This window comes from Festucalex cinctus, chromosome 8 (assembly GCF_051991245.1).
Source record: "Festucalex cinctus isolate MCC-2025b chromosome 8, RoL_Fcin_1.0, whole genome shotgun sequence".
NCBI classification, from domain to species: Eukaryota; Metazoa; Chordata; class Actinopteri; order Syngnathiformes; family Syngnathidae; genus Festucalex; species Festucalex cinctus.
Genome location: NC_135418.1, coordinates 29937143 through 29950726, shown reverse-complemented (window position 1 = coordinate 29950726; position 13584 = coordinate 29937143). Strand labels below are relative to the sequence as shown.

Below are 13584 nucleotides of genomic sequence, written 5' to 3'. Positions count from 1 at the left end.
TGAACAATTTCCAACAACAATTTGAACAATTTTAATTTTGATTTTTTTCGTCTCCACGGTCATTTTGCTTGCATTTTGTCGTGTTCCAGCAGCAACACTTGAGAGGACACATGACGGTCCCCCAGCTGGAACACATTTCCACCCCGCTTCGACCCTCACACAGGAAATGGAACTTTCAAGTCAGGAAAAAAAAAAAAAAAAAAGAGAGAGAGAGAGAGAAAATGTCGCCTGCAGAGATTTGAGTCAATTTGCGGTGAGATGATGGCTCAAGATGAGAAGATGATAAGAAAGAAAAAGAAGTAAGCGCACACAAGTGGAGGGATCACATGCTAAGTGCGAACATGTGTTCATATCGCACTCCATCAGGACAAAAACAAAAAACAAAAAAAACAAAAACCACCTGCGTTTCATTGTCATACTCCTTATCTGTTTAATTGGATTCTTTCTTCCTACTAAAGTTCAATCAATTGGGGTTTTTTTTTTTTTACATAATTTCAGAATTCATTTTCAGAATTACATAACATTTCCCAACAAAAACAATGACATATAAATAATTTTAAATAAAGACCTACAGTGTATATCCCTGATATACCATTTTCTATCAAATTCCATGAAATTAATGCCACTTTTTCTAGTTCCTTATCATAAAACGCCCACAGACAAGCAAGTACTATAATATAAATATAGTTGACTTGACAGGGCTCATTTTATTCCAGTTTCAAATCTGAAACGAGCTTCAGTCTCACATCAAAATTGGCGGTTGATCACTTCGGTGAAAGGAAGCTCATCTGATTTTTTTTTTTAGGATTATTTTAATATTAAACTGTCAAAATGGCGTTTGACTACAATAACAATCCGCCTGCTTTGAATGCTAGCCTGGTAGGATTTTTTTTTTTAACTTGTTCCATCAAAACACGTCATCACGAGGCGGTGTTGAGTGTAATCGGCATTTGTGGGCTCACCTTGGCGGTTTCAGGTCCAAATGTTGACGCACGTCGGCTTGTTGTACTTTTTCCCCCTCTTAGGCTGCTGACTTGCTCGTCATGTGTCCCGCAACTCAACCACCACACGCGCACACAGCAAATTTACTAACGTGATACATTTCAAATACGTAAAAAAAAGCAAAAGGATTTAAATTTGACTTCCGTATTCGGCATGGAAACCGAGAATGAAAAATACTTCCGGTTCAGGTCACTGACGGAGTCTTTTTTGCGTGTCTGGTAAATCAAAATTAATCGCTACGTAACTGCGCTGCTCTTCTACAACACCGTAAAAATTAAACAAATAATTAAGACCAAGTATTAAAAAAAAAGAGTTAAGATTTAAAAACAAGGACAGTGACCTGACCCGGAAAGAGTTTCTTCCGGTTTGAGCTTGGGTATTTTTATTTTTTTTGCCCCCGCATTGTAACTCGATAAATAAAAAAAAATATCAGCTACGTAACAACGCTTGTTTTTTGTAAACATTAAAAATTAATTTATATTAAAACAAAAAAGGAGGGAGGAAAATTTTGGTCATGTGTAATACAATCTTTTTTTTTTTTTTTTTTTTACTCGTTTTTACTGTAATTTTAACATCTATAGCCATCAACTTGCTCTGTCATAATAATGATCAAATTAAAACGTTTATATACAGTTTGACAGTCATAACGGTCCCCTGAGGAAAACCATAACTACGACATGTGGCCCGCAAAAAAAAAAAAAAAAAAATGTTTTTGACACTCCAGTGACCTGACCCCAAAGGAAATGCTTCATTTTATTTTGCTGAATGCACAAATCAAACTTTATGTTGCTTACTTATCACATTAAAATATGAAATTTAACACACTAGAGCATGGTACTGAACTTTTATTTCTTGTTTTCTGACGTGGGAACTCTTACTGTTCAATGTTATTTTGAACATATGCAATTGATATATGATTTAACATCTCGACTGTAGCATTTTGGGAATGAACAAACTCAAATAGGAACCCGGAACCTTTCCGTTGTGAAGCAGATGTGCTCACCACTAGTGCATCGTGGGGGATTATGAATTGTATTACTTTCTAAAAAAATTTATTCAAATGCCACCTCAATATATTTGAGTCGTCAACTTGATTTACTGCAAACAAACGAGCGCGCGGGGATCAAACCAACGGCTTCCCGTGTGCGAGCCGCTCGACTTGGTCCGAGTTTTCCGTCACGGCGAGGTTGCGCTCGTCGTCGCCTTCGTCGTCGCCTTCGTCGTCGTCTTCGTCGTCGTCTTCCTCGTGATGTCGCTGGGACGTCGTCTGCTCCTCGTGCACTAAAAAAGTGCCCAAAGTTATCGTTCAGTTTTTTTATTTCATTTATTTATTTATTTATTTGACATATGACATCATCAAAAAGTGGCTCAGATTTGTTTCCAGACTGCAGTAATGCTTTACAATCGACTGCTGCATTAAAAAAATCAAAATAAAAAACAGGTTTGTCATTGGAAAAAGACTTTCAAAAGAGGCCCCAAATTGTCAAAGTGACCTCGAATTGTGACGTCGCCGCACTAATGAGCCGGCGAGGAACGCGGCTGGTCAACGTCAAATCTCACAACGTGACTCAAATCACGTTTGTTGGCGTCAGGTCGTAAAAACAAAACTTTATGAGCTGTTTGCGTCCATTAAAAAAAAATAACAAAAATGAAACAAGGACTCGAATGAATGAAATGATCAACTCATTGATGTTTTAACTCGCTTGTTGTTTTTGCTCGTCTGCCTTGGAAATTAACATCTGTTGTTATTCTAACATTTGTTTTGTTTATTAACTTTTTGAAAAACATTTTTATTTAATTTTCAAGTCACTTTGAGCCGCTTGAAAAAACGTCTTGCAGTTGGAACTGACATTGTTTTTATCGCAGCCCTCTTGTGGCCGAAAGCAGAATTACAGCCACCTCGGGGGGAAAAAAAAAAAAAAAAAAAAAAAAAAGTTTGTTTGGTCGTGAGTACGTGCGTGTCACGTGAGTTCCTAACGCGAATGTGTGTGCGTGTCACGCGTGTCTCGAGCATGTGTGTGCGTGTCACCTGTGACTGCGGCGCGTGCGCGTGCGCGTGCGCGTCTCGTGATGCGTTCCAGGCGTCCCAGCAGAGCGTCAATGTTTTCTTTGATTTGCGTCAACTGACGCCTGATGACCTGCAGCTGATCCGCTCTCCCTGTGCGCGTGCGCACACAGTCGGAGGAAAAGACTTGTGTTGTGATTGGCTACAAAAAAAAGAAGATTTGGGCGACGTTAAGTTGCAGCGCCACCTGTTGCCCTGGCGTGGAGGAGGACGTTGCTGCTCCGCAGCGGCAGTTGAGCGGGAAGGGACGACGGCCTCCGGACACCAGGGGGCGACACCCGCGCGCACTTGACGGGCACCACGTGCCGGCCGCTGTGGAAATGGAACAACCTGGACACGCGATGACGTGACATATTTCACGTTGACATCGGACCAAAACTGCCAACATTCAAAATAAATAAATGGCTAAATAAATAAATGAATAAATAAATAAATACATAATAAAAGTACAAATAAAAAGGAGCAAAAAAAATATGTATATAAAAAAAAATGTATTTAATTTTTTTTTTTTAATCTGTTGTTATTTTTGCTTTTAGTCATTTATTTATTTTGAATTTTGGTCCTCCATATAGTATATGTACAGTATGCGCTGATCTCTCAGTATATATTTTACTGCATAGCCGATAGGCCAAGACTTTTGCGGTGGCGAGGCGGCCATATTGCTCCTCCCATGATATATTTACAGCATCCAAATTGGAGAACATTTGAGACAGTACTTAGTAGAAACAGCATCATTTATGCTGTTTTCAATGTATTAAACATAAACAAGAGGACTTCAGACGTTTTACGATTTGCCTTAAATACATGTAGAAATGATATGACGTCACATTGAAATGATGTTATGATTTCTCACCTGCCGTCCGATTGTTGTTGGCAGTCCGAGTGGTCGAGTGACGCGATTGGTCGCTTGGCGGTTTTGTCTTGTTTGGGTTTGGCCTCTCCCGCCATGTTGATGTCTGCGAAGGACGACGAGGAGGAAACGCTCCTTCAAACTGATGACATCACGGAAATTTTGTATTTTTAAATTCAAGTTCATTCCTGGCCACAAACGAGCATTTTGTGCGCAGGTTTCTGACCGCTTTGGTCACAAGAGCTGTCAAAAAATCAATCAATTAATCGACAAGTAATCGATTATCGAATGAATCCATAATTGTTGTAATAATCAAGTCATTGTTTGGAGCCATTTTTTATTTTTTTTTTAAATTACACAATTCCTCTGATTTCACATATCAACAGTAATTGTTCACTGAATTTTGTCGTCCTTCATGAAATATAAATTCTATATAAATGAATAAAAGTGTGGAAAAAACGCATATACAAATATAATTGAAAAATTAAATACAGAAAATAAATATATATGGAAATAATAACTAATATATGAATTAATAAATGAATAAAAATGGGGGGGAACGCATATCAAAATATAATTGAAAAATTAAATACAGAAAACAAATATATATATGGAGATAAAAAAAACTATATATATATATATTTTAACTCTTATATTTATTCTTATATTATTTATCTATTTATAATCAAAATAACATCTCTTTTAAATTGGAAAACAATCACCGAACCGGGAACTTTTTTTTTTCTAAATTAGTATACGAATGCGAAATAAACAATCACTGGTTAATAAACAGTAATCAGAGCGGGAAAAAAAAAAATGATATTTTTTTTTGTAATACGCTTAATTATCAGATGGAAAATGAAGTCGATTGAACGAATCTCACCGAGCGTCCGTCCGGCCAGGACGCGTCCGTGGTGTCCGCGGACGGCGGCGTGGGCGTGGTCTCGCGTGACGTACTGCACGAAGGCGTATCCCTTGTGCACGGAGCAGCCCAGCACGCGGCCGTAACGCGAGAAGACGACCTCCACGTCACGCTTGCTCACCAGCGCCGTCTGCAGGTTGCCGATGAACACGCGCGACTTGAGCGACGCCGCGTCGCGCCGGTTGGTCACGTGGCTGCTCGGCGCCGCCAGCGACATCTTGAGGATGATGAGGATGATGATGATGATGATGGTGATGGCGGGAACGGCTGCAGAAAACAAAAGTGTTGGAAAATATATATCAACGATTCAATTGGCAGAAAAACGGCACTGATGAAATAAAATGAATAAATAAATAACATAAAATAAAATAAAATAATTAAAAAAATGATGAAAGAAGTGAGTCTGATACAACTAAATAAATAAACAATAAAATAACACAATAAATAAAATAAACTAAATAAAAAATTGATGAAAAAAAATAAGTGAGTATGAAACTAACTAAATAAATAAATAAAATAAAATAAAAATAAAATAATAAACTAAACAAAAATTGATGGAAGAAAGAAGTGACTGTGTTAAAATAAATAAACAATAAAATAAAAAACAAAACAATAAATAAAATAAAATAAATAAAAAATTGATGAAAAAAAATAAGTGAGTATGAAACTAACTAAATAAATAAATAAAATAAAATAAAAATTAAATAATAAACTAAACAAAAATTGATGGAAGAAAGAAGTGACTGTGTTAAAATAAATAAATAATCAAATACAATTAAAGTAAAATAAACTAAAAATGATGAAAAAAAGAAGTGAGTCTGATAAAACTAAATGAATAATAAAATAAAACTGAATAAATAAATAATAAAATCGAATAAAAAAATAAAATAATTAAAAAATGAAAGAAGCGAGTCTGATACAATTAAATAAATAAACAATAAAATCAATTTAAAATAATAATAAACTCAATAAAAATTGATGAAAAAAATAAGTGACTATCATAAAATTAAATAAATAATACAATCAAATAAAAATAAACTCAATAAAATAATAAACTAAACAAAAAGTGATGAAAAAAAAGAAGTGAGTCTGATCAAACTAACTAAATAAATAATACAATAAAAAAATTGATGGAAAAAAGAAGCGACTGTAATAAAATTAAATAAATAAATAATAAAATCAAATAAAAATAAAATAAAATAAAAAAAATGATAGAAAAAAAGAAGCGAGTCTGATAAAACTAAATAAATAATAAAATACAAATAAAAATATAAAATAAACTAAATAAAATTGATGAAAAAAGAAGTGTCTGATAAAACTCAATACATAAATAAAGAAATAAATAATAAAAATAAAATCAAATAATAAACTAAATAAAAATGGATGAAAAAAAGAAGACATGAGTCCATCATCATGTTGTCAGTTTTGTTGCAAAATGAGCAACAAGACGGCAAAAGAAAAAACAAAATAGTTCAAGTCTGTGCAAAGATTAAATGAAGCAGAAAGTCAAATCAAGTGAGCACATGATTGGTCATAATCTATTTCCTCAGCACAGGTGATGTCATCGGTCTGGACAAAATATGTTGGGGTTTTTTTTTTACTGCTGAAAATATCTCAATGAGTCAAGTGTCCCTTAAATGAACAGTGTTCAAAATAAATTTTAATTTGAAACAAAAATCTCGATGTCAAAGTAAGCGTAAACATAAACATTGGCAGCCATTTTGAAAGACGTTCCCGTCCGTCCGTCCGTCCGTCCGTCCCCGCAGTGACATTCAAGACAAAATGTGCTGGAAAGAATATAGTTGCAAATGTCGCTTTGATTTGCGGCCCCTTTAGACGCTTTCAGACCGCCGCACTTTTCAACATCACACGCACATAATGTCAGGTTTGGAAAGGGGGGCGGGGTCACACAGGTGCCTTCTGATTCTCAATAAGCCCATTTTTGTAATCCACACGGCTTATTGAACCAATTCCGTGCTGAAAAAAGAAAAAAAAACAAAGTTGGTGGACATTTCTTCTCACTTGCATTTTATTTTTTGTCTTGAATTTCAAGTCATCAAATCAAAAGTCGACTCAATCAGCAGATTGTTGATAAAAGCAATCAGGATACAACGTTTTTGTTTTGTTTTGTTTTTTTGCTGCGAATTCCGTCTCACGATCCGTCATCAGCAGAAAAATCAAAGCCCAAAAGAGTCAGCGGAAACAAACCTTTGCGAGGAGGCGATGGAGAAGAAGAGGACGGACGGACGGACGCAGGGACGGATGCTACTCAGCGGGTGGTCCTGATGATGATGATGATGATGAAGACGCGGCGAGGGCTGAAGAGGCGGAGACGTGCAGACGATCGGCATGACGACGAACATTTTTATTGGCCATCAGACTTGAATGTTGACAGAAATCAAAACACGTTCACACATTCATGGAAACAAACGTATACACATTTGTATGTATGAATATGAATGTCAGCTGTATGCGGATAAATATCTATGAACGAACGTCAACGTACGTGAATTCATATAGATGATTGTGAATTATGGACATGAAAGTATCAACACGCGTGACTTTATAGAAGATGAATTTCTATTTGATTGTTCTATTGAGAATATTCGTTGGGGACCACAGACGGAAATAAGCGTGGCGCCGCCATCTTTTAATGTTACTGCACATTGTCCTTTAAATAAACTAACTTAAAAAAAATAATAATATATTTAATTGCTATAGAAAGTTTCACATTTTCACACCCAGATAAAAAGTGACAGTCGCAAATGTTGAGGACATGAAAACGTGATCCATAAACAAACACACAATAAGAAGATTTTGGATTAACTTCAAATGGAAAAAAACAAAACGATTGTTTTTCCTTTCAAGTGTTTTTCTTTTGAGTGCAGGCTGAAACAAATCTCGTTTTTCACATTTCAAGCTTCAAAGGAACAACTGACGCGTTCGGGTTTGTGCTTTCAATGTCAAGAAAGATTCATTAATGGTGTCGTCTTTTTCCTGAAATCTCACACGCGCGCACACACCTTATCAATAAATTGTGTGTGAGCAGAAAGCTCCCGAGGGAACATTCAATTACAAACACTGCAAGCAATTAGCAGCAACGCTGTCGATGAGCGGCGTGACGGATGGTGCGCACACGCACGCACGCACGAAGACGCATCGGCAGCCATCGAGTAAAGGCAGCAAGAAAAGTCAAAACTTGCGTCGAGCTTGCGTGCATCTTAACCAAAAAAAAGTCACATTTGAAAAACAATTTCGTTCATGAAATAAAGTAAAATAAAAAACACTTTTTACATGATTTATTTATTATTATTATTGTTTTAATTATTTATTATTTTTTATTCATTATTTATTTGTTGTTATATTTTTTATTATTTATTTATTATTTATTATTCATTTATTATTATATTTTTTATTTTTTATTTTTATTTACATTATTTAGTCATTATAATATTTATTTATTTATTTATATTATTTATTATTATATTTTTTATTATTTACATTATTTATTTGTTATTACTTTATTTATTTATTTACGATTTTTTATTTTTATACTTTTTATTACTTATTTTTTATTTAATTTCTTTATTTTAATTTTAAGCTTACAAAGCTAACTAAAACTAACGATAATTATAGCAAAAAAAAAAATAGCCTTCATTTTAGTCTTTGGTCATTAATTGAACGCATGAGCCTTTGGGGATGATTTGAAATGTGATTTGAAGTCGATTTATTTTTGATATGAACCGGAATAATGACGTTTGAAAGTGTGTCACGCAGAAGTGACGTCATCGAGCAGCAGCCAATAGAAAAGCACCAAAAGATGACATCGCTCCAAAGATGTTTTTGAAATATTGTGCACAAGTAATACATATTTTTTTAAAAACAAAGTTAAAACTAATACCGAAACTAACTAAAACTAAGCATTTATAAAATAACTAAAACTAATTAAAAAAAACTAACAGGAGCACCCTGAAAGCTAATTCAAAGTAACCTACATTCAAAAAACAAAACTCAAATGTCAAAATTTCTAATCAACTGTCCGAACGAGGCTGATGTGAAATGACGTCCTAACGATCACCGTTGACATTTTCCGTCACGCTTATGTGACGCACATGTGACGACGAGCGCTCGCGATGGCCGCGCATGAATAATCCACGCCGTTAGCGCCCGCTAACGCCGTTAGCGTCATGTCGCGGCCATTTACGCCTCATCTGCCAGATGAATTATTGCGTTCCCACAAAACCAGCATCAACTTTCTTACTTCAACATTACTTCTTTTCTTTGCTTTTTTTTTTTCCAACATGATTTTCTGCGAGTGGAACGTGAAACCAAGTTGTTAAAAAAAAAAAAAAAAAAAAAAAAAAAAAAAAGGGGCGTGGTTTCGGCTGCTGTAGCGGCGTAGAAGAAGAAAAAGTAACAGTAGAAGAAGAATATTCATCAGAGGCGGCCGTTCCATCTCATTTTGTTTCGTTGTCTGCTTTTAACAACACAAATAACGAAGTAAATAAAATATTTACCTCTTTGGCCACACGTTCGCGCAAAAGGACCAAATGTCGTGAAGTGAATGTTGACAGAAAACGTCATCGTGGGCAAGCTCGTTCCTTGTCGTCCGTGTGCGTCAATTAATTGTGTCCCCTTAACAACTACGTGTGATGGAACAAAAATATATTGCCCCCTTTCAATAAAGTTTTAACCCCAAAATAAACATTTCCAACCTTTCCATTGCTTACACTTCATATTATGTGAATATACATTTTAAAAAAATGTAAGGTGTAACAATAATAATTTTTTATTAACTCATTCACTGCCTTTGACAAGTATACTTGTCAATTGTATTTTTTAGAGCGGTGCTAAATGGGGGCGAATCTGAGCATGCTCCACTGTAAATATCAAACTTGGAAACAACTTTACTGATGCCCAACCACCGGTAGATGACATCATTGCCCCATTTTATAGGAAATAAACACAGTTTCAGAGTCCATGGGAGAAATGGCTGTATTTTGGCAAACCTACATTTTTCTGCTGTCAATTATAAAAGAACGGGACGGGACAAAAAGTAGGGAGTCTATTCTGTTATTTGGTAGATTCGGTTTATATATAATTATTGAATGTAATATCACGTGAGTATTGGAAATGTAAACATTTTCTATAATGACTGGCAGTGAATGAGTTAAAAACATCACTTGGGAAAAGATATGAAATATTAAACGTGAATATAATGTATGGCTAATGTTCAAATGAGAGATGGGGTCAATCACGTGTTCTTTTGTGTTGTGCCTGTTGAATTGCTTTGGGATCGCAAAAAAAAATCCTCTGAGTCGCCCTCTGGCGGCCAGCTTCGGTACATCAGGATGCTGCCTCTTGAGCGCATGCGCGGTAGGCCGCGCGCAACTCCCGTCTTTCCTCCTCCTCCTCCTCCTGCTCTTGTTGTCCATCCATCTTCCCTTCCGTACCGCCGGCAGGTAAAACGCGCTCCTCTTTGTTCCTTTTTCTCCTTTTTCTCCCCCTTCCGCTCGTCGCGCGTGTTCGTATTCTGCGTGTGATTGATGATGTCTGAGTTGGATGCTCGCGCGCGTCCATATCCGTTGAGGCACATCGACGTCGTCGCAAGGTCGCGCGCGCCACTCGCCCCGTGCGCATGCGCGTTGCCACGGGAGGTTGGGGGAATTCAGATGACACATGAAAGTTGCTTTTTCTGTTATTGGACGAACTCAGCACACAAAAAGCACATAAATGCTTGACTTCGTTTTTCAAACGCTTTCTGACGATTTTATAACATTTATGAATATGCCATTTAGCCAAAAAAATGAAAAACATTTTAGTCAGACGCCGAACAATATATTTTTAAACCAAATGCTTCAATTCATTTGCTTTATAGTATTTTAATGCATCATTTTCATTCATTTCTTATTGTTGTAGTTTTTGCATATGATTTGAAAACACATGAATAGTAATTATTAGTCATAATTAATATTTGTAGTAACTAATAACGAGTGTAATAAAAAGCAAAGTTTCGGATATATAAACATGAAAATGTAAAAAATAACAATAAGCATAAATATATGTAAAAAGTGTTGTCACTGTTGACGAGAAATAAAAAATGGCGCCGTAGCAAGCAAATGTTTGTGTTGTCATAGAAACCAAACTCCCGCGTCGTTAGTGAGTGCAAATCAACGCAGACGAGTTTCCATTAATAAGGCTCAAGATGACGTCAATGATGGCGATGATGTCATCGTGTCCAGTCGAGCAAGATGGCGATTGGATGAGGCGAGACGACGTCATCGCTTTTCCATGGACTCGTCAGCGGACGCGGTGGAACTCGGCGAGCTGCCCAACGGCGGCCCAGGATTGCGCAACGCTTCCGACCGCCGCCAGCACGACGAACAGCGCCACCAGGAGGCGAACGATTGCTCTGCCGCCGTCTCGGGAAGCTGCAAGGTTGCTTCTCACAAAATGAAAAATAACTCAATGAATTCAGAAATGAAAAGTGTGTTGGGGCGATTCTAAAAATATCATTACAAATTAAATACAGAAAATACAAAAGAAAAACAAATATATCTGGAAATAAAAACGAATACAGATAAATATCTTGGTTTGTTTTTGTGTTCCTTGAGGACTCGACGCTTCTCCTTGGCGAGGACGACGTCGAGGCGGTCTCCGAACGCTCCGCCCCCTCGGACCAGCGGCGCTCCGACCCGGCCGTGACGCTGGCCGTGGTGCTGCTGCTGCTGGGCGTCAGCTTGGTGGTGGCGGCCTACGCGGTCCCCCGGGAGGGCCGCGGGGACCGCGACAGCATGTCGGCGCGGGAGATGGAGGAGGCGGAGCTCTTCTTCGCCTGGCTGGGCTCGCACCTGGACAGGTGCATCATCGCCGGCCTGGGCCTGCTCACCCTGGGCGGGATGCTGCTGTCGGCGCTCCTGATGGCGTCCGCGTACCGGGGGGGCCGCGTCCTGGTGCTGCCGCCGCCGCCCCGCCGCCGGGCGCCATTCGTCCGGCCCAGGATGACGTACGGCTCCGTCGGCATGAGGATGAAGCAGCTCGCCGAGGGCGAGGACGAGGACGAGGACCCGCCCCCGGACCCGCCCCCGCCCGGGACCGACGAGCCGGGACCCGCGCGAGTGACGCCGAGCGGGTAAAAGCCCCGCGTCTGTCTTAGGGACCGTCCACAAATGCACGCCGACGTACGTTTCGCAAATCAAATGAGGTGCGTCAAAATGATTGCTTTCATTTTGAATTGATTTCAGGTTCCATCATTGACTTACTTGTTTACTTTGTACTCATTTCATTCATTTCATTTACTGAATATTTATATTTTAAATAAATGTATATTTACCTTTAATTTCATCTAAATTTTAATTTAAAAAATGACAGATTTTTGCCTAATCGCTGCAAATCAAATCAAATTACAGGTGTCAAAAATTATTGGTTTAATTTTGACTTTACTTACTTTTTGTTCATTTAATTTCATTAACTGAAAATGTTATTTATATTTTAAATACATTAATGTGTGCTTCTAATTTAATTGAAATTTTTTTTAAATGACAGATTGCAGGAGGACATTTTTTTGCTTAATCACCACAAATCAAATCAAATTGTTGTTTAATTTTGAATTTATTTCAAGTTCCTTAGTTGACCCTCAGACAACAACAAAAAAAAAAGCAAGAAAATATGAACATTTTGGAAAGAAGAAAAAGTTTAGACAAAAAAACAATTTTTTGAGACAAAAGAAGAAAATAAAAAATTCTTTTAATTTATTAATGTTGAACCATGTATCTGGTACTTCATATGTCATCTGGTACTCTGGATGTCATTTTTAGCATTGAAACTAGCATTGTGCTAAATCTGCTGCAGCCATTTTTTTTTTATGTTACTGCACACTGTCCTTTAAATAAAAACAAAAAAAAAGGACAAAAAAAGTGAGAAAATGTGAAAAAGAAAAGTTTAGGTACAAAAAAGAAGAAATGTAAAAAAAAAAAATGTCAACATTTTGGAATGAAGAAAAAGTTTTGACAAAAAAAAATTTTTTGTGACAAAAAAAGAACAACGTAAAAAAAAAAAAAAAAAAAAGAGGCATTTAAAAAAAAAAGCATCGAAATGCAAAAAATGAACGCAAGTATTGTGAGGCAAATGTGTGTTTGCTTTGAAGAAAGAAAAAAAAAAAGTTTAGAATGTGTCAAAGTTGTAGTGAACAAATTTGATAACTGTTATTTTTCATATACAATTAGTAGATTTAAAAAGTAATTTTTCTACTTGCTGTCGACTGCTGATGACATCATCACCTGTGCTGAGGAAGTCGCTAACTGCCAATCATGACTCACCTGTTTTGTGGGTTTGAGCCATGATTGGTTGTCAGCACAGGTGATGATGTCATCATCAGTCGACAGCAAGTAGAAAAATTACTTGTTAAACATACTAATTGAATCTAAAAAATAATGACGTTACCACATCAATTATCGACAAAATATGAACTTTTACTGCTGAAAATGGCTCAATGAGTCAAGTATCCCTTTTATGCTTTTTTTTTTTCTTCTCTATTATGTGTATAAATCTTTGTTATGAGAGTGAACAATAGAAATGAATCACGATTCCAATAAAGTGTAAATGCTTTTTCAATCATGATTCCAAACCTTTTCCCACAAATGAAAATTATTCTTCTTCCACTGGATGTTTTTACTTATTTTTCAGCAAGATATTTTGTTTTTTTTTTTAGAATGATTCTTCCCCCAAAATCGATTTTGCCGATTC

The 13584-nt window shown here is 36.8% G+C and overlaps 2 protein-coding genes across 6 annotated transcripts; one reads left to right on the top strand and one right to left on the bottom strand.

Moving 5' to 3' along the window:
- Positions 1-1726: 1726 nt before the first annotated feature.
- Positions 1727-10454, bottom strand: raly (RALY heterogeneous nuclear ribonucleoprotein). 5 transcript variants are annotated; one of them, XM_077528797.1, is made up of 8 exons: positions 9357-10454; positions 7048-7219; positions 6715-6816; positions 4801-5106; positions 3921-4023; positions 3255-3397; positions 3032-3160; positions 1727-2283 (listed from the first exon to the last, which is right to left on the bottom strand). In XM_077528797.1, the coding sequence occupies exons 4-8, from the start codon at positions 5054-5056 to the stop codon at positions 2126-2128; spliced, it is 789 nt and encodes a 262-aa protein (XP_077384923.1). In that variant the 5' UTR covers positions 5057-5106; positions 6715-6816; positions 7048-7219; positions 9357-10454; the 3' UTR covers positions 1727-2125. The 5 variants fall into 5 exon arrangements, with proteins under 5 accessions (XP_077384923.1, XP_077384924.1, XP_077384922.1 ...); XM_077528798.1 differs by having other exon boundaries at positions 7048-7157; XM_077528796.1 differs by lacking the exon at positions 6715-6816.
- On the top strand, positions 10217-12121 carry tmem74b (transmembrane protein 74B). Its single transcript, XM_077528803.1, has 3 exons — positions 10217-10301; positions 11082-11277; positions 11454-12121. Exons 2-3 carry the CDS (start codon positions 11131-11133, stop codon positions 11973-11975), a joined length of 669 nt encoding a protein of 222 aa, XP_077384929.1. The 5' UTR covers positions 10217-10301; positions 11082-11130; the 3' UTR covers positions 11976-12121.
- Positions 12122-13584: the final 1463 nt, after the last annotated feature.